The sequence below is a fragment of the Myotis brandtii genome, unplaced genomic scaffold (assembly GCF_000412655.1).
Source record: "Myotis brandtii unplaced genomic scaffold, ASM41265v1 scaffold424, whole genome shotgun sequence".
NCBI lineage: Eukaryota > Metazoa > Chordata > Mammalia > Chiroptera > Vespertilionidae > Myotis > Myotis brandtii.
In genome coordinates, this window is record NW_005366245.1 from 299,201 (window position 1) to 317,355 (window position 18,155).

Sequence of the window (18,155 nt, forward strand, 5' to 3'; positions counted from 1 at the left end):
AAACCTAGAAGAAAGCACAACCACTGGAACAAATCTCCACAGTAGGATTGCTTCATCACACAAACAGTCCTTCTTAGTCTAAAACATCTTGCTCTGGGAACTTAACACGGGAGCCAAAAAAACATCAGACAGATTTGGAGTGGGGCAGCTTTTGGCTAGCAACTGCAAAGTGACCTCACCCGTGAGAAGGCCTGAATATAAACTCCAGTCTTGGTAAACGAGACACATCCTGCAGGTCAAATGCACAGGAATATGAAGAGATCCAGCTGCAGCTCACTTGGACAAGAGATCGGCACACCAGGCAATGTGATGGATTGGGCTCAAAGTCGCTCCCAAGGTAAGGTCGGAACAAGAGAGCAGCTACACAGTTCACATTGCTAGTGTGTAGCCCACCCCTGTTTTCCCAAACTCAATGAGGGTTCGGTCTGAAAAAAGATGGGGACGTAGGACTCCAGGGATTGATGAGAGCAGCTGCTGTGTTTACAGAGCTTGACTAAAAGGATGTGTTTCATCCCTCTGCATGAAAGTCATCATCCCTCACAGAGTATATGTGAAAAGAGGAGGCGTTCTAATGTCTATTACAGAAGGCTCCATGACAATCTCCAGCAACATTCAGCTTCCATATTGATGGCCTTCATCATCATCATCATTATTTATTAAACCCTAGTCCAGTCACAGTTGGACAAAGCACCTCTTTTCCTCAAAATGACCCTATGAAGTAGGTATGACTATCCTCCTCATTTGACAGATAAGACACGGAGACACAGAGAGGTTAGGTAATTTGCCTAAGGTCACACAGCTAGAAAGTCTCAGAGCTGGGAATTGCTCTCTGAATCATCAATTCTCTACTATACTTCTCCCAGAGAAAAGAAGGATTTTGAACATGGGCTTTATCTTCCAAGGGTTTGATTGGTGTAATTTAGATTGCCAGGTAGTAGAATTTATTTCTGGTAGTATTCAATGGCATCAGTGATTAGCACGATCCTATCAGGCCTGCTGAATATACTTTGTTAATCTGGCACCTGATAGGGAGGTAAGCACAAAAGATTGGAGGTACAAGAAAATGGCAGACATTGAACTTCAACTCCTATTGTCCTTCAATTTAGAATTTATCAATTCTGAATTAAAGCTATATATATTTTAGCTGGGACAACTAGGTTCAAACTGAACCCACAGACCAAAGGCAAGAATTATTACAAATAGCAGTTAGTTTTTTGGGTTTGTTGTTGTTTTTGGTGTGGTGTGTTGTTGTGTGTTTTTTGTTTGTTTTCTTGAGTTTTGAGTTTTGCTTATGTCAATATTGAAGAACAAATATCACAGATCATTTGTCACTGTCTCACAAAATGTCTTTACTTAATTGCACTTCAGCCCTTTTCCATTACCTATCCACCAAGGGATGCTATAGGAAACATCTAAAAGAAACATGATATTGCAAAGATGCTGTAAGGGTACCATTTGCTTTTTTACCTAGTGTCTTGCATGTATTTTCTGAAATTTTTTACATTATGAATTCTACCACTAATCATATTTACCTCATTCCTTTGGTCAACTAGAAATTTAGAGTCAAATCTGCAACTTAACCTTGTAGTGGGTTGAAATTTGTCCCTCAGAAAGGTATGTTCAAGTTTCAAACCCCTGGTACCTGTGAATGGAACCTTATTTGGAAATAGGGTCTTTGCAGATGTAATTAAGATAAAGTCATACTGGATGAGGATGGGCCATAGATCCAATTACTGGTGTCCTTCTAGGAAAATAGGACAGAGAGATTCAGAGGTGACACATGCGGGAAGAAAGCCATGTGAAGACAGAGGTAGAGATTAGAATGATACAGCTACAAACCAAGGAATGCGGAGATTGTTGGAAGCCACCAGAAGCCAGGAAGAGGTAAGGAAGGATTATTCCCTAAAGCATTCTTAAGGAGCCTGTGCCTGCTGATTTCAGATTCCTAGCCCCTAGCACTTTGAAAAAATAAATTCCTATTGTTTTAAGCCATTCAACTTTTGGTTATTTGTTCTGGCAACTGTTAGGAACTAATAGAAGTTTTTGTACTGATAAATGGCACTGCAATACCAAATTCCCAAAAATGTGGAAGTGACTTTGGAATTAGATAATCGGTAGTGGTTGGAAGAATTTTGAGGCATATGATAGAAAAAGTCTAGATTTCCTTCAAGAGGTTGTTGATAGAAATGTGAACATTAAAGGAGATTCTGGTGAGGGCTTAGAAAGAATTGAGAACCACAGAGAAATCTTCTATCTTAGAGAATGCATATATTATCATGAACAAAATGTTGGTAGAAATATAAATGTTAAAGGTAATACTGGTGAGGTCTCAGAGGGAATGATGAACATGTTACTAGACACTAGAGAAAAGGCAGCCCTTGTTATAAATCAGCAGGAACTTTGCTTAATTATCTTCTACTGTTGGGTGGAAAGCAAAACTTGTAAGTGATGAACCTAAATATTGAGCTAAGGAGATTTCCAACATATGGGAGGCAGAGCCTGTTTCCCTTGCTGTTTATAGTAAAATGTGAGAGGGAAGAGATAAGTGGAGGAAGAAGCTACTTAGCAAAAATGAACTAGAACTTAATGATTTTGAAAATTCTCAGCCTTCAGATAGCGAAAGAACATCAAGGGTATAGCTGGACAGCCTTCTGCTACCTAGGCTTGTGAATGTGACCCATGGATCTGGTCAACCTTCTCAGCAGAAGCCAGAAATACAGATGGACTTATCTAGAAAGAACCCTCTTTTCTGTTGGTTTGGACCCCTATAGAGTGCACAGGAGACCAACAATTTCTTGAGAATGTTATACCAGCAAGAAGAGGGACAGAATGAAATAAAGACTGTCAGACTTCCAAAATTTATTATGGCTACAAACATGTGTTATTCTTCAAGGAAAAGGAAGAATGATTCCTGTTATGGACTGAATTGTGTTCCCCCAAAATTCATATCTTAAAGTCTTAATCCCCAGTATCTCTGAAATTGACGATATTTGGAGATAGGACCTTTAAATTAGGTCAACAAATATGACTGATGTCCTTAGAAGAGCTTAGGCTACAGGCACACACAGAATAAAGACCATGTGAAAAATTCTGTTATCTAAGTTACCAGTGAGTGGTATTTTGTTATAGTAGCCCTAGCAAACTAGCCCATGGTGTAAGCAAGGAGGAGGGTCCTTCCTATAGGTGTTATGAACTAAATTGTGTGTCCCCCACCACCATCCCAAAATCCTATATGTTGAAACCTTAACCCCCAATGTTGCTGAATTTGGAGATAGAGCCTTTAAAGAGTTAATTAAGATTACATTAGGTCATAAATTGGAGCTCTAATCTAATAGGACTTGTGTTCTTATAAGAAGAGGAAGAGACACCAGGGATGCATGAGCACAGAGAAAAGGCCATGTGAGAAGACAGCCATCTGCAAGCAGAGGAAAGAAGTCTGGGGGAGAAACCAACCCAGTTAGCATCTTGATCTTGGACTTCTAGCCTCTAGAACTGTGAGAAAATAGTTTCTGTTATGTAAGCCACCCACTGTGCAGTATTTTGTTATGGTATCCCTAGAAAACTAGTGCATGGTGTAAGCAAGGAGGGTCCTACATGCCGGCTCCTGGCCAAGATAATTATCAACACTATTTTCATTGCAACTTTCCTTCATCTATACTCACTACCTCCTGGGAATTTCCACTACTCCCAGGGAGCCATGCCTCCTCTGACAAGGAGTACATGCCTTGTCTCTTACACCCTTAATAGGCAGGAATAATGATATTCTCTCATGTCACCCAGAAACTTGTGCTACGTATAACAAAAAGCCTCATTCGATGCTTGAGGATTGACTCTTGGGTTCTCTAGTCCTTCACTTGAATCAGAAGGTCTTAACTTCATGGAACCCCTGAGTGCAGGAGTTCATAGCTAGGCTTTAGGAGCTTACCCACAGCTTTCAACAAACCCTCAAAGGGACTCATAGCACTAGAAGGTTAAAAAATATGCAAGCTTTGTTGTTGACTTTATTAAACCCTTCTCCCCAATACTGATGTTATATAGGTCAGTTCACCTGCAGTGATGTGACAAGTTCTTTATTAGTCAAGGTTCTCCCATCACATTTAGACACTGGATAAGCTTCTCAATGTGAGCTCCAACTTTATTTGTTAAATGAGCATTGTTGTAGGTTTACTGTCCTCAGCTTCATGAGCTGTATTTGATAAAGGACAGCTGCAAGAAACAATAAGAGTTTGGATATTTGCCCACGAACATTCCCAAAATAAAACCATACTTAAAAGACATTGTGGATTCAAGGTCCTTTTATTGTTTTAAAATTGTTGTGCCCTTGCCAGGTGGCTCAGCTGGTTGGAGCATCGTCCCAAAAACCAAATGGTTGTGGGTTTGATTATGATCACTGCTTCTCTCACATCTATGTTTCTCTCTCTCTCTCTCTCTCTCTCTCTCTCTCTCTCTCTCCCTCTCTCTCCTCTCTCTTCTTTCTCCTTCTCTCTCTATAAATGATGAAAAACATATCCTGGGGTTAAAATTTTTAAAATTTTTATATTTTCTATTTATAAGCAATACAGTGAAAAAAAGAAATACAGTGTTGTAAGTTAATAAGACCTAGAGAAAACATTCAGTATAACAGAGTTGAAATTCTCAAGCTTTGCCATCTACAAATGAACCCCCTAGGTACGTATTTACATTTACTAGTAAGAGATCAATCCAGTTTTCTCTAACCAAATTATTTTTTATGTTAACATAAATTTCTATAAGAAATTTCATTTCAATCACTTCATAGAAACAGAAAATGCAAATTTTTGTATTAGAAAAAAAAATGTTTGTCAGTCAAATCTTTTTTTTCCATTGCCCTCTAGCTAAAACTTTCTCTATATTCTCATTGACCTAAAATAAATCACCTAAAATAAATCTCGTAAAATTATCTCAAATAAGTGGGGAATGGTATTCGAATAAGGAGTTGACATTGTGGGTCCAAGAAAAATTTCCCTTAGCTAAACTGGGCAAAATCTTGAGAAATGCTTGTCCTGCATACCCTGCAATAGTCCCGCCACACCGGTGGCCCTCAGGAGTGTTGGGGAAATGGTGTCTGTGTCTCCCGCACTTCTCAGACCCAGATGTGCACAGAGGCAGAGAAACAAAGTCAAATACAGCCTACCCCGTTGATCTTTTCTCCAAGGAGACTGTCCACACCCCAGACCTTGGCTGAGGAAAAACATCCCATTGTCTGAGGCAAAAGGACATCACGTCATTTCATCCTGTGCCTGGAAAGGCAGCTTGAAACAAGCCATCCTGATTCTAGAGGCGTGAGACGCTTCCCAGCTGCGCCATGACTTGTTTTCAGTTCCTGGGCAAATTGCCCAGTTTCCTCTGCTCCCAAATTTCCCCAACTGCAAAAGAGAGATAATTCTTGTTACCTTTCTCTTGTGGTGTTCTGAAAACTAAACAGGGCAAAGGTTTCTAAAGTGCTTGGAGGCAATTGTTGAAGGCAGATTTACCTAGAACTAGAGGTGGGTTTTTATTTATTTTTTGTTGTTGTTGGTTTGCTTTTGGCCTGAATTGGGCATAAATGTAGAAAATCTAAATTAAATTACATTACAACCATTCACCCCATGTTGATGAAGCACTTACAGTATGCAAAGCCCTGTGCTAGGCACATGGAGAATAGAGAGGGGGCACATTTCTACCCTCAACTAGCTCATAGCTCACTCAGGAGGTATTATAGCCTGGAGGTTGAATAACTCAACACAGCCCCATGCTATAGATATGGCTGCTGAAGCTTAGGAAGGTTATATACCTTTTCTGAGGTCATACAATTAGGATGTGTATGACCCAGGATGCAAACCCAGGATGCGTGGCCTCAAACCATGCATACTTTACTACTATACACACTTCCCTCAAGTGGGAACATACTAATACTCACCTCATATAGATTGTGAGGACCAACTAAAATAATGCATTAAAAAAATGTTAGCAGCCCCAGCTGAGTCCCAGGTTTGATTCCGGTCAAGGACATATGCCCGGCTTTAGGGCTCAATCCCCAGTAGGGGGCATGCAAGAGGCAGTCAATCAATGATTTTCTCTCATCATTGATGTTTCTATTTCTCTCTCCCTCTCCCTTCCTCTCTGAACTCAATAAAAATATTTTTTTTTAAAAAATGTTAGCACAGCCCTAGCTGGTTTGGCTCAGTGGATAGAGTGTTGGCCCACGGACCAAAGGGTCCCGGGTTCAATTGCATTCAAGGGCACATACCTCAGTTGCAGGCTCCATCCCTGACCCTGGTTGGGTGTGTGCATGAGACAACCAATCAATGTGTCTCTCTCACACCAATGTTTCTCTCTGTCTCTCCCCTTTCATTCCATTCTTACTAAAAATCAATGGGAAATATCCTCCGGTGAAGATTAACAATAACAAATATGTTAGCACAGTGTCTGGAGCATTATAAATGTGCAATAAATGTAGAAGTAGCAGTAGAGGAGAGCAGACTCATATATAAATAACAAGAATGTCAAATCAAAAATAAATGCATGCCTATTTATGGGAAAAATCCTTCTTATAAACCAATCATTATACAAGGGGTTTCAGTAAGGAGTTGTGTTGGGGAAGCATAGTTTATGACCTGCAACATTTGTGAATCAGCATACAAGTGATCTGTAATATGAAGGAGTGGTGCTCTGTCCATACATACATTTCTGAAGGTCATTTACAGAAAGGTTAAAGTATCTCAAGTACCCTGCTATTATTAAAATTCAGACTGTTTTCCTGAGAATAATTTCCAATTAAGCAATGTGGAAATGCATCTGCTACAATTCTTCTCGCCTTTCTTAACCCCCACCCCTAATTTCCTTTAGGAAGAAAGAACAGCATGGAGTTTCTTTTCAAAGTCTTAAAATAAAAATCCCCTAAAAAGGGATCCTGCTTATAAAACCTTTTAGAGTTGTTTGGAGGAAGAAAAATGCATAAAGAGCCAAGCGCTTATATTCTGGCCAAGTTATGAGCTTCTGAGAACAAGAGCTTGAGGGGAAGACTGTTAACTCTCTCCCTGTTGGTTTGCACTGCTCATAAAGCTCATCGCTCCCTCGCGAGAGGCCAGCCTGCCAGAGAACTGCAGGAATCTGCAACAAAAGCGATGACAGTCTGAAATACACCCGGTGCCACCTCCTAACTGGTCCGTCACCTCAGACCCTGACTAGTTGACAGAGCAGCAGAATTTCAACTCCAATAGGCTCAAATGTGTTTCTGTGCAAAGAAGCAAAGCTAATGAGGGAAGAGATTTAAAGAGTATTGGGAATTTGTCAAACTTTTATTCACTGGCTGTGTGCAAAGAGGGGATTCAACTTCCATTTTCTGCTTAAGGCTCTGGGTCCAGCCGCCTACCTGAAGGTAAATTTTAACAAGTTTACTCGATCATCTAATTGCATGTGCTTAACTGATTTGCATGATCTGATAAAAATATCTAAGATTTTTGCCTAATACAAAGCCATTCATTTATTTTCTTTGAACTTTTGTATGATTTATTATAGAAAAGCTACTTAATAGGGAATTTTAACTCTTGTTTTGAACTTTTGTATGATTTATAGAAAAGCTACTTAATAGGGAATTTTAACTCTTGTATTCATGTTTCCTTTTCTTCTCCAAGATTAAATAGCAAGTACTAATAAATGATGGTTTTAATATAGAGCAAGAATACAAATGTAGAATTATTGTCAGCTAGAATTTCATTCAGATCTTGGTTAAGTCTGAACCCTGAGCTGTGTTTTGTAGAAATACTTTACTAATTATACTAAATAAATCATAATGAAAGTCTTTTTAAAAATTTTCAAATCAAAGCAATTTGTGCATTTTCCATATCTAAATCATGTGAAGTTATTCATCACCACCATTGCCCCAGTCTGTACTTAACAGCAATGTAGAAATGGAACATTTTGCTTTTCCAAAAGGTAAACAAATCCCTAATCAAGTATTCATCCTTGATTATTTTTTAGTTATTGTGACTATTTTTCCTTTCCTGATTCACTCTTATAGTTTTATGACAAATTGTCTCTTGTTTCCTTCTCTCATTTTTAAGATGTTCACACACATAACATAAAATTTCTCTAATTCCCAATGATGTCTTATTTAAGAAGGGGGAAAAGAGGGAGGGGATTTAAAGAGCTAAAGAGATTATGACAGCTCTTATATTGTAAGGCACTATCATTTCTTGCTCTATCTTCTAAAATAAAAATTAAAATGCAAGTCATGCTCATTCATTCCTCCCGGTATTAGAGGTCACCCTGCAGGAGGAAACCATGCTTTCAGCTGCCGATCGATACTGTTGATAGTATAACCAAGAGGTACTGCAGAAAGAGTATCTCTCTCGTACAGCCTTTAATCTGCAAAGAGGTTAAATATGTCACCTTGGCCTTGTAGCTGAGCTCTCCTCTGGCCCAGGGCCGAAGTACACTGAATAGAAATGTTCTTTTGGTCCAACGCAGCAGAAATCTTTTTTTTTTTAATTGCACCTTTTTCGTGGATACCAGCTTTTTCCGTTCACAGCTAAACCTTGATGGTTATGAACATTGTTAACGAGGACTATTAAAAAAAAAAAAGGGACGCCCATCTTGGGAAGATTTAAGTACATATTTCTCTTCATTCGACAAGATCTAGCAAAGCAAAGCCATGGGTTTCATCTACTTATCATCCAATCAACTAATGCTGCTTTCCACATTTTGGAAAAGAATATGTACATGTTATTAATAAATCTTGCCTTTTTTCTTTCAGGAACTTTCTGTACAGCCAGTTAGCAATTAGAGTATTGGATTTCCTTTCCAGGTCCTTTGGGATATAATCCCCAATAGTTTCTCGTGAGCAGTTTCAGTTATCAACTAAGTAAAAACAATAAATAGCAATGACAACAATAAAATAAATAGTGATGTATCTGGATGACTCCAAAAAACTATTCATTTTCTTTTCCTCCTGCCTGGGTGTTATTTTTATTCAGTTGATTTGTAAGACTATGCAAACACTGCTATTTTAGTGAAGTTTAGCACAATGTTCAGAACATGTTGGGAATCTTTTTTCACCAAGAACATAAAAAACTGTTGTTAAAAGACTTCAGGTGCCCTTTAATCTCACATATCATTCTGCAACAACCCTTAGCAAAGGAGAAGGGGACCCCATATATCCAGGAGAATTTCCCCAGTAGACCTAGCTGCCCAACTAGGCCAGAGTCTCATTCATGCAGGGCCCACAGGGCATCTTCCCCCAAAAGCTGAGTCTGCAATGGTGGTCCACCTGGGGCTAGCCTGGTTTTTGTCCTGGGCATCAAAAGGTAGACAGCCCTAGGCGGTTTGGCTCAGTAGATAGAGCATCGGTCTGCAGATGGAAGGGTCCCGGGTTTGATTCCAGTCAAGGGCACAGGCCCGGGTTACGGGATTGATCCCCAGTAGGAGGCATGCAGGCGGCAGCCAATCAATGATTCCCTCTCATCATTGATGTTATTGATGTTTCTATCTCTCTTTCCCTGAAAAGGTAGAATTCTGGAGAACAGAGTGACTGTGGGTAGGTGGTATAAAGTGAATAAGACTCTGGGAGCACCCCGACCTGGTTCACATCTGGGCTTTACCAGGCTCTGGACAAAGGACTCTTTGCGCCTCAGTTCCCTCATTTGTGGAAGTGGGGATCATAACATTAGAAACACGTTGTAATAATTTAGTGAAGAAAACAGCTACTCCTGGTACATATGAAGTGATCAATTGATCATAGCTAATATTAAAGCACTAGCCTACCTACATGTCCTGATTGGAACCCCGTGGAAAGGGAATTAGCACCAGGTTTTCCCTCGGGGTTTCTTCCTTATACATACAAGCTTTGCTGTGTAATAAAATGTCAATGCCAAGTCTCTGCCTCAGAGTCAGCACAGCAGCGTGGACAGAGCATGGGTTCAGAGTCTAACACTCTTGGATTTGAATCCTGACTCTGCCCCTTACAGGTTGTGATGTGAGCTTGGCACTCACATCACACCTCCAAGACTCAGCTTGCCCATTTATGAAGCAAATAGTGATAATACAACCCACAACTTGGGTTTTTGTAGGAATTAAATGAATTTTTTTTTAATGCTAAATATAGCTCCTGACAGAGTACTGAACACACAGTGTTTGGTAATGCACTTGGAATGATTTTTCTGGTAGTAAAACTGGGGACCAAGAAAGAAATATTCTTTAAATGAATTATCTTTTTTTTACCCAAAGAAATGAAAAAAAAAATCTGACACTACTGTATTCCCCTGGGGGCCTCAACATGAAGCATGTATAACTGTGAGTCTTTATGCTTCATCAATTAGTTGATTCTTAATGGCCAAGTCAAATGAAACCAAAGAGAGTTTTCTGTTTCGGATTGCCATTAGGGAGGGTGAGAAGAAATGCTGCTTTGCAGTTAATTCTCTTTTATTGGCCTACTTGGACAGGGGAGAAGGCCCCCAGCATTTCTCCTTTCTTATCTTTTCTAAAGGCAAGAATAGGGGTTTTGACTTGCTCTAGGGGGTAGTTTTCCTCTCTAACTGAAATTCAAACCAGAGGGCTTGGTTTTTGTTTTTGTAAACCTCTCCCCCTATGTTCCTATCATTGAAATGTCAGCTGCTTTTTCTGGCTACATGTAGCAGGAGCAACCTGTCGTCATAGCAATGAAAGGGTATGGAGAGACTCGAGTTTCGTGACCACTCTGTGAAATAACTCTTAGCCTGCTTTAAAATCCTTCTTTAGAAATGTAGTCTCTAGTCCTGGCTTGTTTCCTTCCTATTATGCAACCATGTTATGTATACCAATTGCAGCAGTTAAATGTTTCCTTTAAAGATTCAATGAATAGATGTTAAGAAAATGAACATGGAAACTACTAAAACAGCAACCAGTTTACTGTGGAGTGCAAGAGAAAAACTGGGAAGGCAATGAAAGAGAAAGAAAAATGACCTCACTTCATAGCACATACTTCACACCCGGAATAAATCCATTTTCCCAGTTCCCACCACCTCCTCCCAACTTCACGATGTGTGATAGTATGGTGGTTATCTAGGGGGATTCTGGGGCAGGCGGCCTGGACTCGAATCCTGGCACTCATACTTTCTAGTTTGTTTATCGTATCCATTCTTTGCCTCCATTTTCTAATATGTAAAATAGAGATGATAACAATAGTCATAAAGTTATCTTGGGAATTGAATGAGATAGTGTATGTAAGGCTCTTATTACAGTATCTGAACAGTGGTAATGGATGGCTGTTAAGCTTGACAAGCTTCACTTCCCCCTAATTGTTAAATGGAGATAACAGGAAATTCTTAAGATTGTAGGATTAACTGAAATAATAGTGACTTTAACTGCTCAGAGTGTAGTAGTTCTCTTAATATTTTTCATCATGAGGTCTAACTCTAATAAGAATGGCTTTTTCCAAGTTGGACTCTCCCAGTGATAAACGAAGGCCTCATAAGCATTATTGTATAAATGTGAACCACTGACTTCCCAAAGAGAAAAAAAAAGAAATGGGTTTGTTTTTTTTTACATTTATAAAGAGTAAAGAAGATGCTTCTCATCCTGATTAACATTCTCGTATTTCATGAAATAATTTTGTTAAAGCTTTCTATATGCAACTCTAACATCAGTGCCTTGCTCACTGGATCCGCTCTGTACTTATTTCACGCAAGTATGTCATCAATCCTCTGGATGTTGTTTGTAGTGCACATCTTAGAAAGCTGCTGACGCCGCACATTGGATCCCCACGCAGGCATTCTCATTCTCTGGCAAGGATCTCTACATGTAATTGCTTACTCGGTTGCTTTTACCAGGGCTCTTTAAAAAGGGCTTATTTGAATCCACTGTAGTCTGTAAAGTGTGGCTTTCTAAAATTGTTCAGTTCCAACATTTGCAATGAAGTCATACCTCAAGAATAATTACTAATCTGTTTTCAATATCTTTATCTCCTTTTTTATTGTCATGGTGACCATCTCAAGAACATAAATAAGCATTATTAGAGATCATCTTAGGCTGTTTTCTTGAAATGGTACTTTGTTGTTCAAAATGAAGTACTTGAGAAAATGGCCTTTAATGTGAGAGACCTCAGAATGACTGGAATATAAAAACAAGTCCCTTTTTTTGTAGCGTGATTTTAGGGGGTGAAAATTTTCAAATTATATCTAATGTGCATTTCATATAATTATACACTGAAGTAAGTGCTAAGAAGGCAAAGCACTTTTGTTCTAAGTATGTGAAGAGCCTGACCTCTGCTCAAGGTCAGTGATGGCTTTCCTTGATCCAAAGGTTAAACAAGGTTAACTCTGTGGTGTGGGGGTGGGTATATGTTGGGTAGTGGTGGTTGGGGTGAGTGGATGCTGACAGGAGGATTCTGAGAGGGTAAACACTTTGCACAAAGACCCTGCAGCAGGAGGGGTTATGGCCTATTCCAGGAACAAACAGAAGGTCAGCTCCTCTGCACAAAGGGCAGAGCAGTGAGAAATGCAGACCCCAAGCAACTCCCCATAATGTCCTCTTACCTGAGCACTATAGGTATTTATCCTCTCCTTGATTTAATGTGTATCTTTACCATTTTTGTTGAATTCTGGTTAGAGTTAAAGTTCCTATAGGCATGACCCATGTTTAACACTAGCTCAGACCCCCATGGTGAAAGGTTCAGTTAGGAAGAATGAAGGTCAGAACTCCAGAAAAGTCTGTACTTTGAGACTGAGTGTATTATATACACGCACAGGGCTGGACATCTTGATGTCAGATAGTGGTGACTCAACAGAGAACTCGAAATAGAAGAGCATCTTTTTTAATCCTTCAGATGACTTTAACCCCAAGCTGTAAAGCTCTCCCAAGAGACTCATTAATATTCTAAAAGCCCTAAAGCATCAGTGTTAACTCCAGATCAGGTAATAACAGGTATATGTTAGCCAGAATAAGACTAAAGGATTTTCTCTCTGATACCGAAGGCTTTGGCTATCATATAAAGATAGGGTGAAGGAGAATGGTCTGTTTGAGGATGACTATGAAGCACTTACAATAATCATTTTGTTTACTACATTTCCCTGAAAGAAAATTTTTTCATAGTTATAGTAATTACTAAAAATAGCAGCCTACAGGCTTCCTCTGATATAAACGAATTCAACAGAAGATACCTGTCCTTATTTGGAAGTGTGAATGTACATACTCCAGGAAGTGATATGCCAATAGTGGGAAGAAAAATAAAATAATGGGGGAAACGTCTCCTTCTTCTAGGGTATGTGCTATGTCTTTCACCTTGAGACCAGATAGGATGAACAATTAAGTACTACTCATCTGCCTTGAAAACCAAACATGCTGAAGCAAGTTTCCTTGGTCCAGAAGGAAAGGAGGAGGACTTGCAAGTTTGGCTGAGGTTGCCAACCAAGGAGCCAATGACTGGAGAGGAACTCAGGCAAAATGAGGAAAATTCAATTAGAAGGACTTGGAGCGATAACCCCCAGCACTGAAATGTCCTAGGAGCCATTGATATGGCTAATACAGAGAGGGAAAACAATAGTCCCAAGCCTGTTCCTCCCTTTGGAGGCATGGGTGGCCACTCAAGTTCAGTGGTCAGACAGCTTTTTAAACGCTTGAGAGAAAAAGAAAGAGAAGGAAAGTAAAGAGAGAGAAGAGGTATAGTGAGACACGAAGTGCTCAGTGGAGACAGATGGTTAGGGTAAGTAGATTTAAGTGGCAAGGCAACATGCAGAACTTCAAAAATAACATTTACCATATTAAATGTAAATTTAAATTAATGGTCTAAATTAATTATATTAATGTTCTTCAAAAGCTATAGAAACTGACTAGAAATCAAGTACAAAAATCTACTCTGACCTAATCTTATTCTAACTTAAACTTCTAGAAATTATTATAGAAACTAAAATGGAACCAATCTACACTAATAAAATACAAACATGCAAATTGGCCATACCTTTGCTACGCCTTAAGCCACACCCACCAGCCAATCAGAGCGACTATATGCAAATTAACACAACCAAAATGGCGGCAGGCAGCCATGGAGCTGGAGCAAGCAGGAGGCTTGGTTGTCCCAATGATGGAGGAAGCCAAGCTTCCCGCCTGCCGCGGCTGGCTCTGAGCTCCACTCAAAGCAATAAAGTTTCAATTATAGAAGGTAAATAAACCCCAGATACCTGCTTTCAGCCAGCCGTGGCCACGGAGCTGGAGCGAGCAGGAGGCTTGGGTTGCCCCTGGCAATGGAGGAAGCCAAGCTTCCCTCCTGCCCACCCTGGCTGGCTCTGAGCTCCTCTCAAGGCTACAAAGTTTCAATTATAGAAGGTAAATAAATCCCAGAATAAAAAAAAAGAAAAATAGGAGAGGCTGGGAGCTCCCGTCGCCGGGGGGCTTGGCCAGCCTGAAAACGGCCCTCAGCCCCTCACCCAGACTGGCCAGGCACCCCAGTGGGGCCCCCCCACCCTAAAGGGGGTGTGGCCAGCCTGAAAACAGCCATCAGCCCCTCACCCAGGCTGGCCAGGCACCCCAGCGGGACCCCCACCCTGATCCGGGACACCCTTCAGGGCAAACCAGCTGGCCCCCACCCATGCACCAGGCCTCTATCCTATATAATAAAAGTGTAATATGCAAACTGACCCTAACAGCAGAACGACTGGGAATGACTGGTCACTATGACACACACTGACCACCAGGGGGCAGACGCTCAATGCAGGAGCTGCCCCTTGGTGGTCAGTGTGCTCCCACAGGGGGAGCTCTGCTCAGCCACAAGCCAGGCTGATGGCTGCCAGTACAGCGGTGGTGGTGGGAGCTTCTCCCGCCTCCTCAGCAGCACTAAGGATGTCCGACTACAGCTTAGGTCTGCTCCCTGCTGGTAAGTGGACATCCCCCGAGGGCTGCCGGGCTTCCAGAGGGATGTCTGACTGCCAGCTTGGGCCCGCTCCTCCAGGGAGCGGGCCTAAGCCAGCAGGTGGACATCCTCTGAGGGGTCCCAGACTGCAAGAAGGCATAGGCCGGGCTGAGGGACCTCCCCCCGAGTGCACAAATTTTTGTGCACTGAGCCTCTAGTTACAAATAAGAACTCAAAATGAACAAGATTACCCAAAGCCTATTCTGGGTTTTTGTGTGCAAATTCACTTCTAAATCTAAATAGAGAGTGATGTTCTAGGGTGTTCCAAACTATAAGTGCCCTCCCTTTCTCTGGGAGATAGAAATTTTAGGACACCAGGAATCAGAGGGTTTCATTCACAGAAATATCCTATGTTCCTTACCAAATGCAATGTCCAAGGAATATTTGCTCTTACATGCACGGCTTTCCTACCCCTACCTGAAGGGCCATGCACTCTGTCTTGGAGGTGCGGGACACACGCATAGCCCTTTCTGCCTGTGCCTTTCAGACCAATCTCTGCACGCTTGCCTGGGCTACCTCTACAGCTACAGGAAAAATATTCAGGCCCCTTTCCTTATTTTTCCAGGGACAGAACTTGTAGGCCTGCTGAGAAATCTAATTACAACCTCCTGTCAGGGTGAAAATCCTATTACAACCTCTCCCATGGTCAGAGCCAATCCTTTTGATGTAAAAGGAAGCAAAACAAAGAGGTTTCAAGCAGGGGATGTGCCTGTGTTCTGCCTTTCCTCGGAGGCAACTAGACAGAAAGGTTGCAGTGACCCTGGCTTGCTTGGCTTGGAAACAGTGGTCATGATCTATTGCTACCACCACTCTCATAAGAAAGAAGAATTCTTTCATATCTAATGCAGGATTTTTCTGGGGATTTTTCAAGGATTCATTTGATGGGCAAAACAAATTCTGAACCACTTTCTGCACACCCATTTTTTATTCAGTCAGATAACTTCTCTTATTGAACTTGGAATGTAGTGTTAGACAAGAAAAAAAAGGTAGTGAGTTATTTAAGCCTCCTATAATCTGTTTCTGACATCTTTAATGTTCTGTGCCACCCTTTCAGCCAATCTGCTTGCTTGAGGATAATGAAGAAATGCAGTGCTGCTGGGAGAAGTGTCTCCCAAAATCTCTAACACCGAGTTGAGAAAAATGGAGACAGTTATCAAAATAGTCATTTATGGAAATACATATTTTACAAGGACATAGCATAAGTCTATAATTGCTGAAATAATAAAATTAGTAACCTCATACTAATCACATCTCTATCACAGCTATGCAATCATTGTAATCCACTGAATAGGTATGAAACCCAGAGTTGCAGCTTATCCCCCCCCCCAAAATGGGCAAAATTTTTAGAAGGAGCATTCAGTCAACTAATACATTATTTGTGAGTAGAGTGAGAAGTGGTAAATGTTTTATTTTATTGTTGTTGTTGTTTTAATAGGTTGAAGTTTATCCTAGGTTTAATAAAAGTGCTATGCCTGTACTGTTAATAAAAGTAAATAAAGAGGGATAAGAATCTACCATTGAGAGTGACCCTCAAATAGCTCTGAAAGCAAAGCATTTTTAAATACTTGATTCCACTTGAGTTACCTAATCATTCATAATAAAATAATAGGGACCCAGTAGGAAGGTGGCCTGAGATCTACAAAAGTCAGAAAACTTGAATCTTGAGTATGGGTCCATGAAAACCTGTGACTGCTTTCAAGACATGGTGTGGTTAGATCTTCACACTCTCTTAGCACATTGGAATCATTTTTAACTCTCAAGTTAAATCAAGAGAATTCCCCAACCTTTTACAAAGACCAAACAACTGCCCTAACCGGTTTGGCTCAGTAGATAGAGCGTCGGCCTGCGGACTGAAGGGTCCCAGGTTCGATTCTGGTCAAGAGCATGTACCTTGGTTGCGGGCACATTCCCAGTGGGGGGCGTGCAGGAGGCAGCTGATCGATGTTTCTCTCTCATTGATGTTTCTAACTCGCTATCCCTCTCCCTTCCTCTCTGTAAAAAATCAGTAAAATATATTTTTTTTAAAAAAACAAACAAACAAAGACCAAACAACTTTGAGCTAACTCTAAAGCAACACCGCATTCTATTGGAATTCAGAAGAAACAAAACACAAAGGCTAAACCCCAGGCATCTTCTTTCCCTTTTTTCTTACCTGATCCCCAATTCTAGCACACAATGATGACTTCATAGTGGGGTGCAAGGTAAGCTCTTTCTAGGAAAACTTTTCAGTCATTTCTTTTTTTTAAAAAAGCTTTATTGTAGAAAGTATGCTCTATGCTCCTTTTACCCCCTTTGCTTCTAGCCCACCTCCAGCCCCTGCCTTAGGCCTTCACCACCCTATTGTCTGTGTCCATGGGTTATGCATATATGCATGCAAGTTCTTTGGTTGATCTCTACACACCCACTCATCCCCACCTTTCCTCTGAGATTTGACAGTCTGTTCCATGCTTCTATCTCTGGATCTGTTTTGTCCATCAGTTTATTTTGTTCATTAGATTCCACATATGAATGAGATCATATGATACTTGTCTTTCTCTGACTGGCCTATTTTGCTTAGCACAATACTCTCCAGGTCCCCCATGCTATCTCAAAGGGTAAGAGATCCTTCTTTTTTATAGCTGCATAGTATTCCGTGGTGTAAATGTACCACAGACTTTTTGGCCACTCATCTACTGATAAGTACTTGGGTTGTTTCCAGATCTTAGCTGTTGTAAATTGTGCTGCTATGAACATAGGGGTGCATACATTCTTTCTCATTGGTGTTTTGGGTTTCTTAGGATATATTCCTAGAAGTGGGATCACTGGGTCAAATGGCAGTTCCATTTTTAGTTTTTTGAGGGAACTCCATAATGTTTTGCATAGTGGCTGCACCAGTCTGCATTCCCACCAGCAGTATACTAGAGTTCCCTTTTCTCCACATCCTCACCAGCACTTGTCATTTGTTGGTTTCTTTCTTTTTTATATATATTTTCTTCTTTATTGATTAAGGTATTACATACTATGTGTCCTGAGCCCCCCTTTGCCCTCCCACCCCATCCCTACTAGTGCCCTCACCCCCGTAGTGTCTGTGTCCATTGGTTAGGGTTATATGCATGTATACAAGTCTTTTGGTTGATCTCTCCCCCTTCTCCCCACCCTCCCCTGTCTTCCCTCTGAGGTTTGACGGTCTGATTGATTGATACTTCTCTATCTCTGGATCTGTTTTTGTTCACCAGTTTATGTTGTTCATTAATTGCACAAATGAGTGAGATCATGTGATATTTATCTTTCTCTGACT

General features: G+C 40.7%; 1 protein-coding gene across 1 annotated transcript in view; it reads left to right on the forward strand.

The window, feature by feature from the left end:
* Positions 1-210: 210 nt before the first annotated feature.
* SPARCL1 (SPARC-like 1 (hevin)) overlaps positions 211-18,155 on the forward strand; it is a 56,442-nt gene continuing 38,497 nt past the window's right edge. The window contains exon 1 of the mRNA XM_005874080.2: positions 211-337. Coding sequence (XP_005874142.1) covers positions 241-337 — 97 coding nt within the window. The 5' untranslated portion in view covers positions 211-240. The remainder of the gene's footprint in view (positions 338-18,155) is intronic.